This window comes from Ambystoma mexicanum, chromosome 8 (genome assembly GCF_040938575.1).
Source record: "Ambystoma mexicanum isolate Mex_15411 chromosome 8, UKY_AmexF1_1, whole genome shotgun sequence".
NCBI classification, from domain to species: domain Eukaryota; kingdom Metazoa; phylum Chordata; class Amphibia; order Caudata; family Ambystomatidae; genus Ambystoma; species Ambystoma mexicanum.
The window spans coordinates 519774602-519801726 of NC_090929.1; the positions used below are offsets into that span (position 1 = coordinate 519774602).

General features: G+C 44.5%; 1 protein-coding gene across 1 annotated transcript in view; it reads right to left on the reverse strand.

Annotated features, from left to right (window-relative positions):
• PANK4 (pantothenate kinase 4 (inactive)) overlaps positions 1 to 27125 on the reverse strand; it is a 751790-nt gene that overhangs the window by 290977 nt on the left and 433688 nt on the right. Inside the window, exons 9-10 of the mRNA XM_069610204.1 lie at positions 25766 to 25866; positions 13815 to 13970 (exon numbers count right to left, since the gene is read on the reverse strand). Of these exons, the coding sequence (XP_069466305.1) occupies positions 13815 to 13970; positions 25766 to 25866 (257 nt within the window). The remainder of the gene's footprint in view (positions 1 to 13814; positions 13971 to 25765; positions 25867 to 27125) is intronic.

The following is a 27125-nucleotide window of genomic DNA, read 5'->3' on the forward strand; positions in this document are numbered from 1 at the left end:
GTTTTTGTTTTCCACTTTGAAAATTGGTATTTGTATTTGTTTTATTTGTAACGCGCACCTTCAGGCCCGGAGGCATCAGGGCGCAACTTTAGACATGGTTACATTAGCATACATATAAACGACTTAAACAGTGCAAAGTATTCAGTGCATACATACAGCAATATACATATTTACAGAGGATAGAGTAGGGCAGGCGTTATGCTGGGGCAGGCTCTCAGGAACATAGGAGGTCCAGAATCAAGACTGGTTGAAAAGCCAGGATTTAGTTTTGGATTTGAAGGCACTAAAGCATTCTTCAGATCTGATGGTGAGAGGGAGGGCATTCCAAAGCTTGGAGGCTAGGACGGGGAAGCTAGATCCATCCGCTTTATGTAGTTTGAACCTGGGGATGGTTAGACACTGAGTCTGGGCGGTTCTTTGCGGGCGGGTAGGCGCGTGGCAGGATATTCGGCTGCAGAGATACGGGGGGACTTGGTTAGCTAGGCATTTGTGGGTAAGTCCTAAGACTTTCAGTGAGATTCTCCGTTTGACCGGTAGCCAGCGTAAGTTGGATCTAGATTCCGAGATGTGGTGGTTACGCGGGATGTTTAAGGCAGCTCTAATGGTGTTATTCTGGGTGATTTGCAGTTTGTTCAAATTCTCTTGGCTAGTTCCTAGGTAGAGGGCGCTCCCGTAGTCAATTTTGGCCATGATGAGAGTTCTGGCCAGTGTGACTGTGTTAGGGGTGGTCAGGAATGGCCTGCAAGCTGCAATGAGTTTGCAGGTGTATGCTGAGGAAGATCTGACTGCATTTGTTTGTCTGGATAGTGATAAGGTGGCGTCAATGTAGACGCCTAGAGTTTTGGTGTCTTTCGAAACTTGGACGGTGTTGCCATCGATGATAAACGATTGGTAGGACGGCTCAAGTTTACTAAGACGTTGCGTAGTGCCCAAGATGAGGAGCTCAGTCTTGTCATCGTTGAGGCATAACTGGTGTTGTGCCATCCACGCTTGGATGACCAGGTAAACATCGTTCAGGGCCTTAGTGTCAGCCAAGTAGTCTCCAGTGATGGGAATGAGTATCTGGGTGTCGTCAGCATAATTCGTATAGGAGACACCCAGATAGTCAAGTACATCAAAGAGCGGTTTTGTAAAAACAGAGCGTTGGCGACACACAAGAGCCCTGGGGGACGCCGCAGTGAACAGGGGAAGGAGCTGCAGCTGCGGACTGTGAAAAGACACGCATAGATCTATTGCTCAAGAATGATTTGATCTAGGTCGTAGCTGATGGTGAGAAATGGGCAGCCGAGTGAAGATGCTTGCATAGGATTTGGTGATTGACCAAATCGAAGGCCGCAGAGAGGTCAAGTAGAAGTAACAAGGCAAGTTTGGAGCTTCAATTTGAGTTTTTAAGTCTAGTAGAGCTGTCTCTGTTTCGTGTCTGGGGCGGAAACCAGATTGTCTAAGACCTAGAAGATTATTGGCTTCCAGGTACTCTTGGATTTGCAGGTATGCTGCACGGTCTAGAATTTTTAACAGGAACGGGACAGTAGGAATGGGTCGGTAGTTCGTAGGAATGCTAGGGTCGAGAGAGGGTTTTTTGAGCAAAGGGATCACCCATGCATCCTTAAGGTTGTCAGGGACAGTTCCAGTTTTAAAGGTGTTGATAAAGGATGTGATAAATGGGGCCAGATCGTGGGCGGATTCCTTAATAATTGGGGCAGGGGTCGCCCTGGCAGTTGGACGGTTTGATCCTCAGGATAATGTTTTCTACCTCCGCAGTGGTGAGTGGAGAGAAGGCAAATCGTTTGCAGTTGGGCAGGTCATGGGGGAGGGCCCCTGCTGGGGTAGGAGGGTGATTGTCCAGTTTCAGGCTGTCTTGTTTGGCTGTGATTTCAGATTGAAGCATGGTGATTTTATTCAGTAGTGCTGCCTGAATGTTAGCACACCATTTGCTGTCTTTAATGCAGGTGTCGGGGGGGATTAACGGGGGTTTCAAGCTCTTTTAAGATCTTAAATAGTTCTTTACAGTTGGAGTCAGCAAGCAAGATGCGATTATTAAGGGATTCTTTTTTCGCCTCTATAATGGCTGCTTTGTAGGTGAGCGATGCCAGGACGAAGCCATCTTTGTGCGCGTCCGAAGGGTGACTTTTCCAACGGTTTTCGGCACAGCGTTTGGTTTTGCAGAGTACTCTTAGTTGTGGGGTGAACCAGGAGTTCAGGTCTGCTCGTGGTTTGGCCTTCCTCAATTTGACGGGGGCCATAGAGTCTATAGCTGTCAGCATGCTGCAGTTATAGATGCCCGCTAAGGTGGTAGGGTCATTACAGGAGTCAGTGGCCGCATTGAGCATAGGGAGTAGCAGAGGGAGAAGTTTCTCCTTGGTTATGTCCTTTTTGTTTCTGGTCGGGAGAGCAGGCACCATCACGGTCGGGATCCGGGGGCGGCTTCAATATTAAATGAGATGATGTGGTGGTCTGACCAAAGGCAAGGGATAATGGCCAGGACATTGATATTACAATTAGAGCTGGCTAGCCAGTCGAGGGTCCTGCCTTTAGAATGCGCGGACTCTTGGATATGCAAGGTGAAGCCAGAGTTGGTAAGGGTGTTTTCCAGATCAAGTGCAATAGGATCTTTGGGGTCGCCAAGGCCCAAGTTGAGGTCTCCACGGATGATTTGTGAGTTAGTTTTAGCATTGTCGAGGAGGGTGGTGGATATTTCGCCGACAAAGGAGGGTGCAGGGCCTCGGTGCCTGTAGATTAGGTGGATGGTGGCTGTTTGGTTGGGTGTTAGTGCGAGTTTGACTGATGATAGTTCAGCGGACTCAAGTTTGGTATTGGTCATTACTCTTAAATCCAGAGTGATTTTGTGAATGCTGGCTAGGCCACCACCTCTATAGTGGGAGGCAGAGGTGCGGTCACATCTCATTATGCTGAAGTCGAGTGATATGGCAAGGGACAAGGAAGGGCCGGATGTGGCATGTAGCCAGGTTTCAGCTATGGCAATGAAGTCAAGGTCTGATGATGTTATAAGGTCTGCTATGTCTAGAGCGTGCGCTGGGAGGGATCTGGCGTTGATAAGGGCGCCCTTGATAACAGGCAATTTCGCCTCTGTAGTGGGGTGTTTGCTATTGTTAGGTGCAATGGGTGAGCATGGAAGTGTGTGTTGTGTTTGTTTAGGGAGGTTACTACGGGAGGGGCGTATGCGGAATCTGGTGCCTAATCTTTTGTTTCTAAGAGATAGGGAACACGGTTGATTTGGAGTAGGTTTGCTGACGAAGTGTTCCAGCCAGAGGGCTGGGTCATTGAGGTAGGGGTTAATGTCGATATTGAGGTGTTGGAGGCCAGAGGTGGGTGTCATAGGGACCATTGTGGGGGTTGCCATGCACAGGGTCTGTGGGACAAGGCTAGGGAGAGACATGGAATTTGATGGCTGAGGGTGTGTCGGCCGAGTCAGATGTGTGCGTGGCTGAGTGAAGATTGTTGCTTCAGAGGGCAGGATGTGGTACAGTATAAGGAGGAGTGCCCTAAGGAGCATAGTGGATGGACACCTAAGGGATATGCTTCGTGGCTGTGGGCAGGTTCGAATTTGGCTAGAGCAGTGCATAATCAACAATAGGCAGGTTCGATTTTAGCTAGGGCAATGCAACATCAACAATAGGCAGGTTCGATTTTAGCTAGGGCAATGCAAAATCAACAATAGGCAGGTTCGATTTTAGCTAGGGCAATGAACAATGGTCAGGTTCAGTTTTAGCTAGGGCAGTGCAACATCAACAAAAGGTAGGTTCGAATTTAGCTAGGGCAATGCAAAATCAACAATAGGCAGGTTCGATTTTAGCTAGGGCAATGCAAAATCAACAATAGGCAGGTTCGATTTTAGCTAGGGCAATGCAAAATCAACAATAGGCATACAAGTGCCTAGATTTGGCTAAATGTCAGCAAACATAAGGTGTCCTGAGTGTACAGAGTGTGCAAACGGCTAGCATTGACTAAATAACATTGATCATATAGGGACCGGGGCGGCACAATGAGAAGTCAGCATTTGCCAGGCACATCAGGGAACGCAGTGGAGAGTGCAGCCAGGTGGATGCCAGGGTGGATATATGACAGTGAGCAGCAGAGGCGTGTGGGCCCAATAAACAGGCCACCACTTGGCTCGGCTCAAATGGCATTCAAGTTAATGATCTAAAGTGGGTAGTTTTAATTATCAGATTGGCAGATGAGGCATGCAATTCTTCTTGCAGTAACTGCAAGACGTTTTGCTGCAGTAAATGTTTTCATACCAGCTAAGGAAGCATTTGAAGACTCAACACCAGTTATCCCCATGTAAAGAGGGCATAAAGATTCATGCAAACCTGCTGTTATTACTGATGTAAGAAAGACCCACAAAAATGAAAGCCACACTCCCAGCTAAGAAACTTATCAGTATTCATCTTGCAATCTACTTGTGTTCCTGCAAGTTCCATGATTAATATAGTAAGACAATTCATACCTAGCCCACTCAAGCAAAAACCCCAGTTGGGAGATTTAAAATGTGCCTACAAGTCCCAGCATGCATAGTCCAAAGCCAGGATATCTCAAAGAGTCACACAACCTGGCACCAGTTTGCAGCTATGCCCATTTTTCACTGTATTGCCAGAATGTCATATGGCTGGGCAGTCTGTTTCTATAACTGCTAGATAACGACACTAGCCGAGTAGGACACCAACCGCTAGCTGAGCAACTAAGATGAGATCAGACTCCACCCCTATTCTGTCTCTGGCGTGCTTTGGTGGGTTAACTAGTTTCTTGCGCTCAAGCTCAACGCTCCTGCATAACTCAGTAATCAAAAGGTGCCTACCAACCCCTTAAAATGACAGTCCTTCCTAACAAGGTTCACAAGGCAATAAAGGGACAGTCACTCCTCTCAGCAGCAACCCATCTGCACCTTTGACCTTTCCGACCAAAAGTGTAGCATGTCAGTGTGACCGCGCAGCACAACAGTAGCCAGCACTGGGACATCCAGGGTCTACATCTCCTCCTCTCCATTGAGGCTTTTTTACTGTGCGCATTCCAAAAGTTAAATATCCCCTTGTTATTCCTGTGTGGCAGACGTGCTCCCAGATGTACCCTCCTGTAACACGGACCGATCACCAGGGGCTCTCTGCACCGTCCTCATGGATGGCTTCTTTAGGCACCAGCCCAGCACCAGCCACCTTCACATTACTTCTATTCATCCATCTTCAACTTCCCCAGTCACCTCTCTCTCCTTCCTAATAGGCCACCACAAATTATCCAGGCTCCTTCTGTTCAAATACAGAGATCGGTTTATAGTGATAATTTCGACAACAAAAATGTCGAAAGTCAAAATTTCGAAAAAAAAATGTAGAAAAAAAAAATGTCGACTTTTTTTTCAATGCAACCCCCCTTTTTTTTTTTTTTTTTAATTTTTCCCTTTTTTTTTTAACTCCCGAACCCCTAAAATAAATATATAATTAAAAAAAACGAAAGTCGACATTTTTTTTTCCGACATTTTTTTGTCGACATTTTTGTCTGTCGACATTTCTTTTTCGAAATTATGACTGCCCACCACAGAGATCAACTTCAGTGTTAGAGCTGTCAGGCAAGAAGGGAGCACAAGTCATTTAGAAACTGCCACCCCCTCTCATTGGTGGCGGGAAAAGTGAGACTTCTCATCCTCCACTTCCTGGATCCTATGGTTCTGCGCAGTGCAGGCCCACTGGCTGCCATCTGTCCTAGGAGAGATGCAGTAATAAGCTGATGCCTATCTGAGGACAGATTACAGAAACCGTGCAAGTGCAGTTTGGCATGGTATTAGCACCAGGGCTAAATACATTTTCACTGCATTTTTGCACCAGGGCAAAGTTTGCCAAAGTGCTAATACGGAATGGTATTAGCACTAGGGCAAACTTTGCGCTGGTGTAAAAATGCATCGGAAATATATCTTTTTTGCACTATGCTAATATTTGCCTTGGTGCTTATAACCATGCCAAACTGCACTTGTTTTGGGGCAATGGTTTTCTAAGATGTCCCAGTGTTTTTAAAAATAGGGCAAACTCTGCCCTCGTGCTAATACCGTGCAACTTTGCACTTGCACTGGTGCAAAGTTTCTGTAATCTGGCCCCTGGACTGCTTCACATAAAACAAGCACACTATCGAATGGACACACCATGCACCTGTATAGAGATGAGCCGGACAGCACTGCAGTGTGAACTGCTTGCTTTTACACAACAGCACTTGCCAGTAGTCACTAATTGTACACTGAACACATTGAACAAAATGATTTGAGTACAATCCGTATCAAGCATTTGAAAAAGACCAGCATTGGCCCATACAATGGCAAGGAAACCAGCCCAACATTGCCCGTTGCTCTTTCGGGCATTGGGTAGATGTCCGACTGGCCAATCTAAGGCAGATTGCACTAGATGTATACTTTGAATGTTCAACACAATGTACACGTAATTACACAATACAATATATGTGCAATCATCCTAAAACTAAAATGACTAAATTTACAGCAGATTTGATCTAAAAAAAGTTCTACACTTTTCAGTCAAGTCTTGTCAGACATTCATATCTAGAAATTATAACATCATTAATTCTTAACTCAATTTTCACATATTTCTATTAGTTGCCAGGCTATTTGTCTCGCGAAAACTGGGGTCCCTGATAGATTCTGCTGTTTTCAAAGGTCTCTGCTTCAGATTTCATCTTGTGAAAATGGTCACTGGGTAAACAGCAAAAGATTATGGTTCCAGGAAAAGGAAGACCTTGGATTTCTGACTGCTGATCTGATCACCCGCTTTCGAGTCAGAGCTAGGACTTCAATCTCGTGAAAAGGATAGGATAGTACAGCTAGGACTTCAATCTCGGGGAAAGGATAGGACAGTACTCCTTTGTGGAATGATCAGTCAGGTTTGAGGAAGCACAGGAGACGCATTGTTTCTTCTTGAATGATCCCTAGCAGGTATTCCTATTATTCCCGTTGCAAGAATTGCAGCAGATGTTGGATAGAGCCCCAGAAAGATGTAGAGATCGAATAAGGCAATGGTGCAGGCTTCTTAGAGGACATGACAAAAATTCAAAACTAGGCCACCAATTGCCTTGGCCCATTTTTTCCAAAAGAGCAAACAATCAGGAAAAGAGAAAGAATGTTTGCCCCTACCTGCTGATTTCCCCATATTCTGAGTCACATTTTCGTACTTTTTGATCGGCCTTGTAAGCATAACTTTATCCAAGTGCAAATTTTGGAAAAATCATGGTTGATCCACAATGCTTGCACACAAGTGAACCGGTGGGTAATGGAATTACCACCTGGCAAAGCAATATATACAATGAAGGTTGGCAGTAGCTTGGTGAGGTGACTCAGTGGTCGTAAAGAGTGTAGGTTCCTCGAGATATGCTTGTGAAAATGCATGCAAAAACGTCACTCTTGTACTTCCTTGAAAGGCCTTCATTTTCATTCACCTTTTTACTTCCCGTAGTCTCTTCCTAGACTGGAATGTATTATGTGTTTTGACTGATTGCTCATCTGCACCTTTGATGGGGCTATTGTTGATGGAGAGGTTTCGTTTAACAAAGATGGGGTACACCTGGAACAGTAACAGCATCCTCGTCACAGCCTTGTGCGACATGACCTTCAATGTTAAGATGATCCTCATCATCACGCTGCACATTGATGACTAGCACACCAGATTTGTTTGTGCCACTAAATGTGAGACAGTAATGGACACGGGAGCCTTAAAAACATTGATGGATCTCTAGGAGCACCTGACCCGAGTTAATATCTAATGTGGACTGTAGCAGATGGACAGCACTATGAAGGGTCAGCTTGACCTATGGGACTGCTTCTCTCTTCGTAGCCATCTCTTCCCTTCGCTGTCCATCACCCTGCGATGTGGAATTTCCCAATTTTGTGAGCATTTATGATGTGCATTGAAGGCCTACACTGCAAGATCGTAAGCATTGTTTGCTTTCAGCAAATAAAAGCATATGGATTCTACAAATAGAATTCACACAAATATAAATCCTGGTCAAAATCTTAGCCGTTAGCAAAAGTGTTCATGAGGCAGATAAGTGTGAGTGACTGCCATTTAAATCATTTGCTTCTTTCAGGCCAGTGTGCGCTATTCTGGTGGGTTTCTCTTGTGTTTGTGGCTTCTCACCCTGTTTTTCTGAGCTGGCCTGCATCTAGAGTGTACAGTCCATGGGGTGTAGTCCTTTGTTTCTAGCTTCATTCCTGTACCCACTGTCCCCCCCTCCCCCCCTTGCAATTGGTTAGAATAGTCCGGTGTGTCTCTGCCTTGCTCCTGGCAGCCATTTCCACTTGCCTTCTGGACTTTTTTCCATTTCTCTGCCGCACCGGTGTGACCGCTCCCTTGCCCCTTGTCCTCGAATGGCTGTCTCCCTCCAGGAGGCAGGCTCTTAACCACACCCCCCCCTAGGGCAGCCCACTGCCTGGGCAGCCTCTTCGGCTAAGGACCCCAAGGCAAAGGGCAGATCTCAAAGAAGCAGCTCCAGACCGCTTTTGCCCGTGTTAGCCTGTGGTGCCTGCAGCCGTCAACCAGCAGCGACCGACAAGGTAGGAGGCATCACTGATGCTCCTCTGTAAATTGTCCAAACCAATCGAAAATCATTCAAACCTCACCTGTGGAGTACTATCACAGTTAGATTCGACCCCTAGCCAAATAGTGCTTTATGTAGTTTGCCCACAAGAGCCAAATTCTGCATCTAGTTAGCCTGTAGCTCTTAGCCATATATTGCTCTACGATAGACTATCCAAACCAGAGATATATTGTCCTCAGTTAGCCCTACGCCAAACATTGGTTTCAGTAGATGTACCCCAGCCACATGCACCAGATAACAGCCTCTCACATCTAGCGTCGACTTTCTTAGACTGCTGTCTGTCTCAGTCAGGTTGTCTATCAGAATTGGCCTGACTGTGCCAACCAGCACTATTCAGGAATTAAAAAAGGAGTCTTTCTGATTATTACCTGCCTTTGTGTTACTGTTACTACTGCTTTTGTATTTACTGCTGTCCCCACTCGTTAGGCCCTTTCTCCCTCTATCCAGGTGTCTCAAATCTAGGTGCTTGAATTACTGCCGGTCATTCTGTGAAGCCTTTCTCCTTTCGTCTAGCAGTCAGGAATCGAGATGTTTAATTATTGCATAGCATTCGCCGAAACCTAGATCCTCTCCCAACCTCTGATATCCTAAAGCTAAGAATACTATACATTGTAAACAACCTGTGAAACCTAGGCTCTCCACTATCTTGTCATCTCAAACCTCTGGGTATTCTACCAGTACTTACCATAATTGGGTCCTAGGCCCCCCCCGCCCGACACCCAAGAACACTCAGCAGCCACTAAAAGCTAGTAATTACAACCAAAATCACTACCTTAGTTAACCTGCACCCCATAGCCCACCCATAACCAGCCGCTCCACATGTCCAAACCCTAGTACTCGCTTACTCCCTTGGACAATTCTCCCATAGAAAGAGGAACACCCTAACACAACCGACTGAGCAGAAAGTCACCCTCGGAGAGCGTCCAGGTATTGAAACATAAGAGGATAAAACTCAACATTATCCTAGCATAAGGCACAACAGGCAAGCATCTGCCCCTGTCAACTCAATACCCAGACCCAACTCCTACCAGCGAGGAACCAAAATGCTGTGATGCAGAATTGGACGCAGACAAAGAGCAGGAACATGGAACAACTAATACGGATACACAAACTCGACTGCCTTCAGTAGAAGCCGCATTGAATAGAGAACAGACCCAGCCAAATAAAATCAACAGAACAAACCTTGGAAGAGAAACATCCTTATAGCTTACACCGTACCTCGCAGCAACCGCAGAACCTCGATACTTCAACGACATTGACATCAGGAGACAGGCAAAGAATTCCCCCGAACAACAGAAAAAAAGAAGGGAGGCTCCAAGAAGAGAATGGGATGATACCAATCCCCTTACTCCATATATTACAAGAACGGAAGGGCACTACCGATATCCATATCAAACCAAAGGAGATGATGAAGCAGTAGAAGTCAACAATCCAACTATCAATCTAACAGACCGATTCAATGATGAAGCAACCTCCACGGAACCTCAGCCAGAACACAGAAGCACCCCAATTGAACACCCACACATCAAAACATGGAACAACAAATAAACCGAACCAAATCAAAAAGATCCACTGCAATCTAATCAATGCAAGGTCAATGTCCAAACATGCCACGGAAATCTTCGACCTATGTGACGGAGGGATCGACATCCTATTCGTAACTGAAATATGGCTAGATGACAACTACAAGATCATTCTCAACAACTACCTGCTTGATGACTTCATATATGTCCAAGCAAACAGGAAAACCAAAAGAGGTAGCGGACTGGCAATAACCCACAAGGAACATCTTGAAATTAAACTGGAAGATCCATTAAACATTGATAACTGCAAATCTCTAATAATTTGCCTATCAACAAACCCCAGAACAAACCTGAAATTCATACTGGAATACAGACCACCAACTTACGATGAGACCTTCGTAGATGCCTTCACGGAAGCAATCACCAACCTAGCAATCAATAACCAACCTAGCAATCGAGCACAACCACCTAATTATCCTCAGTGACTTCAACATCTGGTTCGATGAAGAAACCAGAACCACACAAATCTCTAGCCATCCAATTAGCAACAATTAAATTACATCAACTAGTCAAAGGAGCAACCCACACGAAAAAAAAAAACTCATCACCAGGATAAGCCACCGATCATCATGAAAAGAAACTGGAGAACCATCAAAAACTGAAACTTAACCAACTACTAGAAATCAGAAAACCACACGCAACAAATATTGACGACGCGGACCTGGAGAAAAAAAATAGAACTACTTCACAACTGGATCATGACAACAGTAGACGAGATCGCCAGGAAAAACTTTACCCCATCATGCAAAAGAACAGCAAAATGGTTTACCCCACTACGCAGCACCATGAAAAAGAAAAAACGAAATCTTGAACTACAATGGAGGATCAAAAACGACTGCGAAAAGTAATTCAAATTCCAACAACATAACCACTCAAACAAAAAGGAATTACAAAAATCAAAAAGGAAATACTATGACAACAGAACCTTCAAGGCAACAAACACCTAAAAGAACTATTTAAAACGAAATAAAAATCCCACCTGGCTGCAACAACACTTCAATACCATCGAAGTACCTAAGCAATTACCTCCAAGATCATTTCAAAACCAAAATCATGACCATCCAACAGACCATACAAAGCAGACCATGCAACATCAATATGCAACCCATCCAACCCGACGAAGAATGCACAAACAAATCTGAAGCTTCCCCCAAATATCAGTGGAGACATTTGTCAAACTGGTAAACAAAACGGGTTCACCCACGGACCCCTGCCCCCCAGACATATACAAATCAATCCTCTCACAAGGAACACCCATGGACTACTACAGAAACGTCTTCAACCAATCAATCTCAACAGGGAAAGTGCCACAATCCTTCAAATCAGCATACATCAAGCCACTCCTCAGGGATACAGCAGGAAACGTGGAGGACCTCTCCAATTACATACCTATCTCAAACATCAAGTACCCAGCTAAACTCCTGGAAATATACATATATAGAACAACCCAAGAATTCATAGAAGAGCATCGCATTTTGGACCTGCAACAAGAAGGATTTAGACCAATGAGACGAACGTAAACAGCACTTCTCTCAATCTGGGATGATCTAAAGGCAAACAGACTCATACAATAGTACCGCTTTGATACTTCTAGACCTCTCCGCGGCATTCGACATAATTAACCACGATAACCTCATCATGAGATTGGAAGAAATTGGAATCACCGACCGCGCCTTACTATGGATCAAATACTTCCTAACAAACAGAACAGACACTTTATGGATAAAATCTTTGAAACCCAACCCAAGAGAATCCACATGCGGAGTACCACAAGGATCATCCTTGTCCCCACCATTATTCAACATCTACCTGTCTCAACTAATCAAGATCATTAAAAGACATGGCCTCACCTGTTACAACTACGCTGACGACCCACAAATAGTCTACAAAATACAGGACACACAAGAAGAAAACACAACATTGGAGAGCTGCCTTTGTGAAATAAACAATCGAATGAACTCAAACTACCTCAAACTCAACCCAGGCCAAACAGAAATAATGATCATCACAAAAAATAGAGGAGACAACCACTACATGCAGTGGCCAACAGAACTTGGTACAACCCCAGCCCCATTGTCGATTGTAAAAAATCTGGGAGTTCTGATGGACAACAAACTAAAATCTGGGAGTTCCGATGGACAACAAACTTACTCTAGAGTCACAAGTAAACACTCTAATCAAGAAAGGCTCATTTCTCCTGTGAGCAGTAAAAAGGATCCTATCATTCCTGTCATTCGGCAACAAAACGCTCACCGCCATCGCTCTTGTCATGTCCAGAGTAGACTATGCCAATAGCCTATATCCCGGCATGCCAGAACAACTTCTTAAAAAACTTCAATGTATACAAAATGCAGCAGCCAGACTGCTCCTCAAACTACCTTGAAGAGAACACATCACACCAGCGCTGAAAACGCTATACTGGCTAGCAATAAAACAGCGAATCAAGTTCTAATCAATGTGCATAGCGCAATCCACGACCAAGGCGCGGAGTGCCTATGAGAAAATATAAACATACACGGCCCAACAAGGCCACTCTGATCCAGCAGCGACATCAGTTTGGAACCAAAACCATATAACAAAAGAAAATCCAGGAGGATCCTCTTTCTCTTACCTCGCCCCAAAAACCTGGAACGAGCTACCAAAGAACATAAGTAACACAATCACCTCCTATTCAGAAAACTCCTCAAATCTTGGATCTTCACTCTGTAACTAGAAAGAGTGCCTATGAGGGGAAATAAACTTCTGAAACAATGCTGAGAGAGGAAACCGATCACCCCCATTTCCCCAAGCTACCACCCATCAACTGACGCAAGGGAGGAACAATGTACGGCACATCAACTGACTAATTGAAAGATAGATAAGCTAGAATCATACCAAAGAACGATCACACAGATCAGGATGGAAGGGTAAGGGACTTTGGCCTAAAAAGGAAACACAGGCAGCAATGGATCACCAACAGGAAATAGATGGGAAGGGAGTGGGTGATTGTAAAAATACAGCACCAAAACCAGAGTGGGGGAAAATACAGAGCCTCAACCTGTTACACAGAGGTCGGAAATAACAGATCGGAACTTGCCATGCCATCACTCCTAACAATTAGACGGACTGGAAAGAAAAAGAGAAAGATTATGCCCATTCCATAGGACAACCGGATACATAGAACAAGAATTATAAGGACTAAGTCATATAACCACTAACCCAAAATCTCAAATTTCGGTATACTTAACTCACACAAAAATCCACACAGCCACCCTCTTGCACAACAAACCGCACGCACTTCACCACACCGCAGCAACAAACAAACACCACATAACTCGCACCAACAACACACGAGGACTCACATCGATCTGATATTCACACCCAAGCTCAGCACACAGAGAAAACCGAACTGAAGCTGCCAACAGGACATCACTTTTCTCACTTTCCTACTCCCTCTTCACCCGATTAACACCCCCGCCTTCTTGTTTGCAGATCGGCCTGAGCGCCTGGGGACCAATACTGTTGGTGACGGTGCGCGGTACAAATACATTTAACATGAACATGCTTTCAAAACATGGTCAGAAGAACAAACACAGGGTGCAGTCTGTGAGTTACTCTGGAAATACTTAAGTTTAATTTCATCAACCTCACCCCAGCTAAAGACTCCTCGAAGCAGCTGAGCCAGTATTCACGGGCATTGGAGTCCTCAGTGAGGTCCACAGTGTCTGGGATATAGGAGGAGGGGTCGAAGAGCAGAGGCAGATTCACCAGTTGCCGCTCCAGACGGTCCATTTCCAGCATGTCAAACTAGGAGTGCAGGGACAAAAATCAGTGGTCAAACAGATTTGCAGATCATGTGGCACAATAGACTCTACTACTTCCAAACACTGAAAATCACTTAAGTCAATCAATTGCTGGTGGGGTATTGGAAATGTAGCACAGTTTTGCTAAATTTCACTCTCAACCAATTTAGGCAGAGAAAAAAGAAATTGGAAGCAGACTGGCATAGAGGGAGGAACATACTTTCCAGACATGCTGATGTCTGAAAAGTGGGTAGGATTGGGGCAGAGTCAGTTACTTTACGGGATCCTAAAATAGGACTTTACACCCCACAGCTATTGAGAAAAGGCTCCCCAAAGTACCAAGCTTGCCATCCCATTATGGAGCAATCCCTGCAAAGGACTCTGCCTGCTGCTTTGCTGGACTAAGGATGTTGTGAAATGTGGCTTTCAGACCCAACCCTTCCATTTCATTCAAAGAAATTACGCTTTGCAGCGAAACTTTCTTCATAAATGTTGATCTGCACATTTTTAAGCATTTGTATTACCCAAAATAAAATTTCCAATTCAATATATCAATGGATTCCTTGATGTTTTGATATATGATATGATTATAGCGCCTATACACAATGTGTTTCAAAGCGCTTCAAGGCAAGGGAGGGAACAAGGGAAAATGCAATGACATTCTTACATGCCATGAACAGTAACAGTGAAATTAACTATCATACTCGGCCTGACGACATTTCAGATAGTGCAAGAGCTAAGACATAGATAAGGAAGATAAAGAAGGGAGGAAGGGGGAGAGTGGGAAGGAAATGGAAACAGACAGGTGATTACCGTACTAGGCCTGATGTCATTTCTGGTAGAGCGGGAGAAAACAAAAGGTGAGGAAGAGGGGTGCAGAAAGGGAGGGGAGGAACAAAACAAGCTACTACCGTACTAGGCCTGACGACATTTCAGATAGTGCTGCAGGGAGAGGGAGAGGGAGAAGTAAGGTGAGGGGGAGGAGACAGACGAGGTTGCTATCATACAAGGTCCAATACTTGCCCCATTGTATTAAAAAAAAAAAAATATTAAACATTCCATTTTTGAAATGTGTCTTTTTTGGAGACCCCCATACACTGCACTGGATTTTCTTTGTTGGCTGTAACATCATACACTTTTCATATAAAGCATAATAAAATAAGGAACATAGCCAAATAAAAGCATTTGTAATACAAAAGAACCAATACCACGAATTACCCTAAATAGCCAACAAAATGAGGTAACAACTGAGGAAAATACGGATTTTACCATAAACCGAAAACACTGGAAATAAATATTGCAGAGATCCATCTCCCACTCAATACTTTATAAAGATTTCGCACAAAAATTAACATTGTGCAACTGATGCAGTACAATCAAGCCAAGAAATCATGAAAACAAAGCATCGGGTTTAAGGGTCACCTTTTGTTCATTTACAAATGAAGGTAGCAGGCTAAAGAATCAAATACCTTGGAGCAGCTGCATCCTGCATTTTCTTTGTGCTGCTCTGACATTAGTTGTAGCACTCCTTTGCAATAGCTACTGTAAAACACTGCCATGTGAATTACTGTACATTTTGTTGAGCTATCCCGTAGGCACGAAATGCTTGCACTTGCCTTGTACGGGTTGTCTTGTCTATCAAATATCTTATCAGTACTTGTGCAAGAATGAATTCTTGTCCAGTGGGACACTGAACAAGATGATGGATGAGAAATGAACAGCAGCTTCATTGCTAAAGGTACAAAAGCTGAGTTCATCAAGATCATTTGGGCATACCAAACAAACTTGCTGGTTAGGCAGAGGGGTAAGCTCTCATCCAGCCCCTGTACCGTGGATGCTTGGGTGGAAACCTCCGCTCTCTCAGGCCGTGGAAAGGAGTCCCAATCCCCAAGACCTAAGGAACTGGACCTAGAGAAAGCCACGTTGGACTTTGAGCTCAAGAAGTTAGATATGGAACAGAAGAGGTTGGAAATAGAACTTGCAGGCAAGGAGAAAGTACGAGTCGGCTCCCCAACAAGCCCTTAAGAAACAAGAGCCGATTTCCCCAGATTTCTTCGTGCCAGAGCTGGAGGAAGATCCTTCTTGGTTCTTGCCCTTACACTTTGGAAATCTCTGCCTTTGGATCTTCTTAAGCTCCATGGGTTCCTCCTGTTCGTTAAGGCTTTAAAAACTCTTCTGTTTTAGTTCTACTGACCTGCCCCCTCTGACCTCCTAGCGCCTCAATACCTCACAGTCTTTGTGTGCTCTATAAATACCATACAAATAAAAATAGAATAAGAGCTGGATGAGCAGGAGTCCATCAGAGCTCACAGGCTTCAAATCAAGGCTTCAAGATTATTGAGGTGATTGGTGCTCATTGGTAGTTCCAAGTCTCCCTGTCAGACTAAGTTCCGTAACATGGGCAGCATACTTTTGGAAGATACAGATGTTTTAGATTGATTGGCTTCCAATTTGCTTGTGAAGTGCAGAAATATACCAGTGACTAGAAGGCTTTACTCACTCTCCCATTCCCTCTGCACCACCCCCCCGCGTGACTCCAAGTGTATGTAGTGCTATTCTACAGATGAGTGAGGTGGAGAGAGGAAGTACAAGAGTATGAAAGCAGTTCTAATGCAGAGATTTGTTAAGACTCCTTCTCTGTATTGGAGGAACTCTTGGAAGCTAAATCAGAGGGTGTATCCAGTAGGTGTCTTGGATGAATAACTCCATGAAAATCTTTAATGGTTGGGTTTGAAGGCATGACTCATTTAGTCATAATTGAGCACATCATTGATGCTTGTTCTCTAGAGTTTCATCAGCACTTGGCCGATTCCAAGGTGTCAGATCTTACGGACCAAAGTCAGATGGCTGACTTACGGATCTTACATAGAGTGAGCCACAAACAAAAGACACAAAGAAGGTCATGTCAAAAGTCTACCTCCCTATCCGTGGACAAAGTAGAGGTGGGTAAGCACTTTGCGGTCGGTACCAAAAGAAGGATGGCACTACTACCCAAAATTTTGGTGATGGTCTACAACTAACCCCAGACTCCCTAGCAACTGCTGCCACTGTGGAAAGTCAGACTTTTCAGCACGTCATCTCAGCTAACCTAGGTGTGAGAGTCTTACACATGTTCTCAGTCTATGGGAAAAGGTGCCACTATGCAGTAGACATCCTACGGATTTCTTCAGCTTCTCTGCTAGTGGGGGAAGAAGTTTAAAAGAGGTTCCTCAAAACGCTCAGCAGAAACTCCTTTCCATTAAGTGGGTGCCAAGTGAACAACTGAAGTGAGGGCTACGGGTGCTAGTATTACTATTGTAGACAATGCTTTCGTTTGTACAGAGGTTGTGGTAAACAGACCGCTGACATGCACTAAGTTCTCTAGTGATCCTAGTCAATCTGATTGCTGTGAATATCACCCTTCAAATAGAGTGCTCCAAAAATGCTTTGTCTGTGGTTGGCACTCTATAAAAAATTAAGAGCTGACAAATTTAATTCTACGGATAAGTGCCCAACAAAATGTTAGAGGCAAAAATGTGCTTGGAAACGACTTTAAAAAAGACCAGTGTCTTTACAGGAACCACTCACCCCTGGAGTTGCGGTTTAACCTCTCTAGTTTCAAGGGTCAATGTAGTAAGGGGTGTTACGTGTGATTTTAACTAATTAAATTACAGAGAATGCTGTAATAACAAAAACGGTAGAACGAAAAATATCAAATTGATTATTTGTATTTAATTTTGGGGATCCCCAAACCTCCTGTTTCCCTATGCTTTTAAATCCACCCCAACCCCACTAGTTTTAACCCCTTACCCCCACCCCATATACATTTATACATTTAAAAAAAATATAGGTTTTCATTATGACATTTGTTATAACAGCATTCTCTGTAATTTAATTCGTTTAAATCACTGCATACCCCAAGAGGACTATCCATATACCCAATAATTTGCCCAGGTCCTAGAGAAGGAGGAGGGATGGTTCTTCTAGGTCTTCTGTGTCAAAGCCTTTGACTCCACCTGCTTCTACAGTAGAGGAGTATGTTTTCCAGGAGGTCTAGGAACTGGTGGACTGTAGACTCCTCTGGGCCATTGGTATCCTCTGCTGAGAGCCCTGTTGAAAAGCACATTATAGGTTGAGGGGATGAACATTGCCAACAGTCTTTTGGAACCCCCCCTCTTCTCCGATAAGAAAGACAAATCAAAATGGGCGCTATAAGTCATAAAACGCAGAGACTGAACCTCAATGCAGGCTATAGTTGGAAACCATTCCAATCAGTTATTGTGACCCTATAAGGCTTACGTAAACTCTGCGACCTACCACAAAAGGGGCTGTTTGCCCCTGGTTAAAGTCTTGGAGAGGGTTCTGGAATAATTCTGTTTTGAGGCACCTGTGAGAAACGACAGGGTGTCTCACTTGCTAGTCTCTGGGGATCTCTCTCTGGTGGTCTGGGAACAGTCATCGCCTTTGGATCCAGACCCTGGGGGTGGACCAGTGGGGGAGCATCACCTGGGTGAGGGGTCTTTCCTGTGCCCATACCCATCCTATTTTTTAGGATTTTTCCAACATCCCAACTCCGCCCCACCCCCTTTGCTACACGAACACTTGTCTGAGGAAGAGGACAACTGAGATTAAAGAGGCTAACCCTAACATTTCTCAATGGACATGTCCCGTTAATCAAGTCAGGCAAAGTCAGGCACCTGACAATAATCACATACATCTGATACCCATTAGCTCCCCCCATGAGGAAAAAGGCGGACCAGAGACACACTCTGACACAGGTGAGAGACAAGAAGGAACAGGTCCTTCGGGGCGAAGGCCAACCAACTGGAGCAGGACAACCGATCGAGGGACTAGAGCGAAGGGTAGAGAAACCCTGAAGTTTCCTGCAGGAGGTCGTTGCCTCCTGGAAACCGTGAAGGAGATGCAGCGAAAGCCAAATCCCAGACAAAAAGAAGCCTGCACTGTGTCTCAAGGACACCAGTGACCCTCCAAGGTGAACGACAGAATTGGGGAGGCGAGGCCAAGCCTGTGGTATCAATGTTGACCCGTGAAGCAAAGCCGCAGGGACAAGAAAGGAATGCACGCAACCGGTGAGTTAGCGAAAGACATGAAAGGCTGGTTTGTGTCAAGGAAAGATTGAAGCCGCAACAGTATCTTAGAATTGAAGGTTGCGCGCAAGATGATGAGACGCGAAAGAAAGCAAACCAGTAATTATCTTTTAAGTTACCGATAACTGAAGCCAGTAATAGACTAGCACAGTGGTCCAGCAAAAGGAAGTAGCCCACCCAAAACTCTCTGCGAAATCTTCAAAGTCTTCTTATAAAGCGGCAAATTGCATGAACTTTGAAATGTGCAATAGTCAAGATTAAGCCCGACGAAAGGGGACGTTAAAAGAGGATTGCTTTAAGAGAAAGAGGTCTTTGAACTTTTCCGATTGTGGTATGGAGCTACCAATACCAAGAGACATTGTGGCAAATAACATCAAGAAAGAGCTAAAGTGAAAGTCGAAGTGGTCCTGCGGAGGTCTATGGTAAATTCCTTGCACATTCGAAAGTCTTCGACATCAGTGAAAGGTCACAGCCCGAATGAGGGAGACCTATGTGAACTTTTGTTGACTTTTGAAAGAACCTTTGGAAAGCTGGAATAAGTGACTTTAATGTGAAAGGCCAAGCAGGCCTCAACCCACGTTTTGAACTGCCTTTTGTTTATAACCTGAGCCAGAGCGTGTGATCCTGTTTCCGGGGACCCCCTTACTCTGATGTCCAACGTGGGGAGGAGAGCTCACTCAGCCACTTTGATCCTTTATGTTATAACATTGGCTTTCCTTTGCAAACACATTCCCCTTTACACACTTTTTGTATAAGAGATAGGGCAGGCATTAGGTTTTGTTAGTATAGGCCATTTTTCATTTGACATCAACTGACTAGGACAGCGTTTTTTTTATTATTATTTGAACGTAGAGACTACTCCCATCATAGCTATAGGGCAATGTAGGAGTTTTTCCAAACCTCAAGAATCTAATAATGGTTTTGAAACTTGTAACTTTTAGTGGCATACTTGTGATACCATGCCTCCCTTACACACCCCTAAACATGTATCAATTTTTCTTTAGGTTTTCTTAAATCTTTGACATTTTCATGTTCAGAGTGATTTCTCTGTTGAAGTCCCTCTACCACTGCAACCCCTTTTCCCACACTGTCCTATGGTATCCCATATGGATCCTAAGACAAGGGTGCTCTTTAAGCACCCTATTTTGGCCCTAGGGTGAATATATCACCTTATAGTGGTGCCATGGAGTAGGCTGGTGCCAGTTTCGGTTAAGTTTGAACCTCAATGTAGCAGTATGGTAGCCATTGGAGTACTAATGTACCTTCAACTCTTGGCCATTTTGTTTTGGGTCATCCCTTTATTTATTGCTCATTTATTATGCGCTTAATACCAGCGAGTGGTTTCTAAGCGTGGGATCGGGATTAAAATCTGTGTTGCGCTGTGTTGTCTTGCTTCCAAGACAACCGTGTTGCCCCTTAGCTATCCACGAGGCAGTGGTTTGGAATAGCTTAGATTGGCCCCCTGCTCTAGACAGGCCAATACACAAACCGTATGGGTGCAAAAGACTTAGCAGTTTTATGGGCAAAAACCTTTATGCATCTGCCTGGTGTGTGATTGGAGGGTTGTCTTTGGGCAGCCCACTAGTAAATGTGAATATCTAGAGGAGGAGACCCTGCACATTCCTCAATTCTGCTGGTGTCTTACACAAATTGCTGGAGGATTTGCCACAAAATGGATCAGTGAATCTCTAGGAGAAGGTATGTCCATACTGCCTGAGCTCTGCGTCCTTTGTCCTTCACTTCGATTTCTTCTTGGGACTGCTGGATATCCTTCCTTGTTCTTTGTAAAGACTGGATCAAATGTCCTGTGATGGAACTGCTGGGTCATTATAACAGTTTTCCAGAAGGGTTATGGGACATCATTACCCCCACCTCTGATTTTCATCTGTGACTCTACGCTTTTGCCCGCAACATAGGAACACGTTCTGCTGGCTGGCCACTGTTTTGCGTTTTCAGTCATCCAGATCCACTTCTTCGGGTTTCTACACCTCCCTGGTGCCTTCTGGGATGATTGAATATTGATGGTAACACCATTAAAGTCACTAATGAGGTTAAAACACCGGGCTTCTACCTAGACTCCTCCCTCACCCTCAACAAACAAATCAACGCCACTACGTCACCCACCTCTTACACATGCAAACTCAACTGCTCCTGCAGACAATTCCTCACTCCTGACAGCTGCTTGACTTTGGCCAGAGCACTAGTCCTAACCCACCTCGACTATTGCAACGCCTTATATGTGGCCACCAAGCTCCGGAACATCTGAAAGTTACAGGTCCTTCAAAATAATGCCCTCAGAGTCACCCTGAACATACCCAGATAAGCACACATTTCAACAATAAGACAACAACAACACTGGCTACTGCTCCATGAACGAATCACGTTTAAAACACTCACATTAACTCACAAATGTCTTCACCAGATGGCCCCTGCATCCCTCTCCGACAAAATCACCACGACACAACACACAAGACCAAGCAGAGCAGCCTACCAGCACAGCCTCGGTATTCCTAGGTTCACACTCCAAAACGCGGGTGGTAGCAGCTTCCCTACTATTGCCAGTAAACTTTGGAACGCACTGCCTCTCCCACTCGGAGCCCAAGAATCCTTCTGGATTTTCCGCAGACTACTCAAAACACACCTCTTCACTCTCAGCCTGGGTAACTAACACACAAGTCACACTACACTTACCCATTATCTATAACCACTGTAAATATTATATATTCTATGTCCTCTAAGCAATGTTGATACCATGCATTATGTCTGTCCTGTATATACTCTGTAACACAAACACTTCTGTTCTTAAGAAAGCGCCCAGATGCCCTTGGGCTCTGCGGGCTAGATCAGCCACAAAATAAATAAATAAATTCTGCTCCGGGCTGGGGGGGACATCCCTCCTGCAAAAGCAGACGAGTCTTCTTTTGGGTTATCTGGTGCAGGTAGCTGGGTAATAGATCCTGTAACTCACCTTGTAAAAAGATGCTTTGTATGCTATCCCTGTGCCAAGTTCTTCAAATTTGCTGGTGTAAATACTTAACTCTGGGTCCGGGGCTGCAGTGTTATTCCTCGGACTGGACATCAGCAGTCCCCATTGTCCTGTAGACGTGGAGTTCTGTAGATCCACCTCTACCTCGATTCAACATGGACTTCCATCGGCTCAAATCCTGTTTTGCTTCCTTCCTGATGTTTGAACCTGGAACTGAAGATCGCGAGAGGGGTCCCCCCTGACATTCTATGTGGTAGGGCACATCTTTGGTTGCACATGTGTGGTAGAACAGAACTTACCAGTCTTTTCCACATAACCGTGTGTATTGGACTGAACGTTTACCAACTCCAGAAACTCGACTAAAGTGACTTCTGAAAGTATTTACCTGAACTGCATTAGTCCTGGGTACTCCCCGGGTCTCTGGAACTTTCAAACAAGAACTAGAATGTCAGTTTATGCCACTTTTTTTAAAAAAACAATTTTAATCAATGCATTACACCGCTTACTATATCAGGTTGCTTTGTACAACTGTCGGTTATTTATATAGCTATTTGTTTCAAGGTGTGTATTAAGAACACAGATCTGGAATTGTGTGCCTAATCATGTTCTATTTGTGTGTGGCCCTCTGGGCATTGTTGCGAAAGAGTATTCCCTTTTTTCCTCCATCTACTATGTGATCAGCACTTTGTATTATCATTATGTGCAAGAGGTTGTCGGGAATTACAAGGACGGTTCCATGTTCATTCATCCCCATTTTATTTTTTGCAGAGTTTTTTTGACGAAATGTTTTGGCTGACAAAGCTCATCGAATTTTAATTTTGTTGTACTTAGGGGGGGGGGTCCCCCAACCCCTTTCATTTATTCCCTATCCTCCCACCCCTTACATGCCCTTACCCCGCCCATATTTTGAGTTTTTTTCAGCCAACATTTTTCGGCAAAAAACTGGCAATCAATGAACGTCGTACCACAGGGACTATTCATGTGTTGGCAATAGGGTTCCTAATTATGACAACCTTTAGCCTTCTATGAACTGTGCTTTACCACTGGGTATTGGGCATAGATTTAGCTCGGGAGTGAGAAGGTCTGCCTAACGCCCTGTCCTGCATTTATACATGCATTGTTTTTACTCCGTTTTATGTTCCAAAGTACTTATTCAAACTTTTAGCTACAATCTGTACAATAAATAGTATATTTGTGTGGTGTGTTCTATGGGCATAACTTTTGGGACTCATCGTACGTCACTGCCAGCCTGCCCCCTCCCTTCAGTGAAGTCAGACTACCCTGCCATTGCTACCCATCACAGAGTTGGGTCACTGCTACCCTTAACACAGGTGGGTCTATCTTTCGGTTGGGAACCCTGATTTGCTGTTAAGTTAGATGTTTTCATATGCCTCACTAGAGGGCTATTGAAAAATCCCCCCCCCCCCCAAAAAAAAATAGTCCTTCAACCGGAGGAAGACTATTCTTGAGTAATGTGCCACCTGGACACATTCGTATTTAGATGCATCTAAAAAGAAACTTTGCATCGAATAAACCTTATTGGTCTCAAATATTTGTCAAGGAATGTCTAACTTCTCAGATCAGAGCATGATATTAACATCTTGCTAAGCCCGGACATAATGCAGAAAAACACAGATTTAATTGCTGCAGAGATTTAGAAATCAGTTTGAATATTAATGATATTTTAAAACTATCAATACAACTTCCCAAAGTTAAAAGCCAGAATGCAATTTATAATGTTGAAGACCAAAAGTCAAGTTATCAGTTCTTACAAGGAATCTCTACAAGCTCTGTGACCGATTTCTATGCTGAATGATACCTGCCAGTGAGTGAGTGCTTCTGTGTAGAGACAAGACCATATTGATAGAACCTCAATTAAAACACCATTGGAAACTCCCCACCCGTTGCATGAAGGCAGGAGTCTAAATATGGATACAGGATCACGGGCTAATCGGCACGTTCACAAAACACTACATGACAGTATACACGGCAAAATGCATGAGGCTACTTACTGAAAACTGGTGGGAAAGAAAACCAGTGAAGATGGAAGAAAGAAGGAAGAGAATTAAAACAAAAACATGTGATTAACTATTAACAGCACATGCATGGTGAGTACTCAACACAACCAATGACATGCACAGACAATGGCATAACAGGCTATGTACAGGACACAGTGCCTATGTACAGAATGGTGCTGTCAGATAATATCAATGCGAGGACTCGCCCCAAAAGGACGCTGCCATTTACAGGTATCTTCTGCCAAATTGACCAACAATACATCCGCATCATGGACACGTTCACACAAACTGGGATAGTAGCAAACACACACAACCCATAAGATTGAACATCATCTGTGCGATCAAACATTCACCATCACTGGAGGGCACTTATGCCCACACCTACGCAACTCTCATTGCGCATGCACACATTTATAGACCCTCTTCTTCACCGAACCTGTGGCAGGGCAGATTCATTTTATGTCTCAGTCCCTTAATCACATTCAGACTTTAACTGGGTTGCACACAACACATTGACACAAACGAAGCACCAAGATAGGGGTCCCTGGCCTTAAAATACAGCACCAAACATGGCACTTGACAGACTCCAACCAAGACACTTCTACCCACAACCCCAGGATTAATCCTAAAATGCCCATGTTCAGGAGGCTCCAACCAGTGGAGAAACTTGGCTGAAAATGTTGGGGGGGGGGGCATGACCTCTGAAGAAAAGGTGCCCCATTCAAAATGAATGGGGGCAAAATAGTGTACTCCAACAGTAGCAGATATGCACTATGCAAATTACAATGAACATAGCCAACAGAGAAGGGTAGTACAATATTGGTTTGGTAGAGAGCCAGCCTCGCCCCTGGAAGTGTATCCACCAAGTAAGGTTGCAACTATTCGTGGGGTAGGGCAAGGGCGTACCTCTAAAAGGGTTAACACCAAATTAGGGCAATTACTCATGGGAAGTGCAGTGCGAAGATCAAAGACTCTGCTAAATAGGGTTGCCATAAAAGGTGTGATGTTCATGCTTATGGCAATACACAGGGGCTCATGTGTATGATGGTAAGCATTGTAGGTGCGTGCACCAAAGGAGGGTAGTGCATCACCAGGGTGTTGAAACGAGGGCTCAATCCACCTACCTAAGAAAGGTGATGGTTTGTGAAGTCGAAGTGAAAGGCTTGCCCACTAAAGCAGGGATGCAGGACAATGCACATGGCCCTCTTGGCTCTACATACTTGGACTCTGGTATTAGAGCACACTCCCTCTCCTCCATGCCACGATAGCAACACAAACCAAATGCCTCTGCTTAGGCTCAGATGGCATGTGTGGCTGAATGGAAAAATCCTGCAGGACCAGCCACTCTCGTTATTGGATTTCATTTTTCATTGTGATGCCACTCGCTCCCATTAGCGATTCAGGACTGTTTAGAGAAACACGGCTCATCCCACGCAAATGAATGATGCACAAGGAGACCAAAACAATGAATGAGTACAGACCGTGTGTGGGGGGCATTACGAGACTACTTACTAGTCATATAAGCTTCCTTTCAAAAGATGCAGGACTATGGGGATCAGGGCAGTACGGGTACCAACAACAAAACCTATACTAGGACTAAACAAGCTGTCATTCTTCTATTGCTTAAGTCACTGAATAGAATAGTACAGACAAATAAATTTGTATGTTGCCATTCCCTTTGACATTTTGGTGTACAAACGGGACTTACTGTGCCACTTCGCGTGCGTTGCATGGGGTAGATATCAGGAGACGTACTCATAAGACCAGAACTTCCAGCATAATTCTCTCCCCAGCTGTACTGGTTGGGATCTAAGGGGCACAAAGAGGACTAAAAAGGTTGTAGTGCAAAACAGACATTACAAACTGTGCAAACACAATGCCACTTGATCAAATACCTACAGGACTAGTTTACCCATGATTGATGCACCTGCGCTCCCTCAACGTGTTTGCCCTGAAGTCATGGGGAAACTTGGATAAAATAAGGTGGCAATGGGGGATTGTTTCTTTGTGGAGGCAGAGTAAAAGGCTTGCTATACTAGCCACATTGTCTTTTTTGCCACTCCGATTTCTGATATCTTCTTGTCAAACTACCAGGGCTTGGAACCAGCTCACTGAACCCAGAGTTTGGATACTATATGGAGGATTGATTGCAGCCTTGAGCAAGGAGATGCAAGCGGGGGGGGGGGGGGGGGCGGTGTGGGTGTGGGTGGGTGTGTGTGTGTGTGTGTGTGTGTGTGTGTATATATATATATATATATATATATATATATATGTGCCCGCGCATGGGGCGGGACTGGGGGTTAGAGATGTAGTGATTTCTTTTCCCACTCTGAGAACTGCACATTTAATTTCCAACTTGTAGGAGACCTCTGGTCTCTTTCTTCTTGTCCGACAACAGAAAGTTAATGTCCCTCAGAGCCACCTCCTAATAAGCAACTCCAACCCAATTCTTATAGCCCTCACCTCTTCAGATACAATTTGCATTTCTTGTGCGGATACAATTTGCATTGCAGAGACGGGCAACTATATGATCCCCAATTGCCTGCTGCAGGCCTGAAGGACTCCAGGTCCAACTATCAAATTACTTGGCAAAAGGAATCACCCCTTACATATCTCACTCTGGAAGGGTTTGGTCTTGTAGTTTATGGGTTCCAGACCCTTTCCCGCCTTGCAATAGGGTAAATCCTCCACCTCAAAGAGCACCCATACCACCCGCGTTCCCCTTTACAAGAGCTACATCCTTTGGCCTTGCACTGCCAAGATACCCTAGAGCTTTAGCGGCATGCAAGAATTCTAAAGAAACAAGCAACCGTCTGGTTGACACTGGTAGGCTACTTTAGCCTACCAAGTGGAGTAAACTATGAAAAAAGCGAATAGTTTGAATTGTTGCATACACATTGAATTGGCATTTTCCAGCTATGCCATAATTTGCTACGTATAGTGAAGCAGGGGTGGGACATTTAAAAAAAATAAAGAGCCTTCACACTTTTATGATGTAATGGCACACCGTGCTGTAACCCTGCTGGAGAGCCTGCACTCCAATGTTTTGTGATGTGTAGACCACTTTG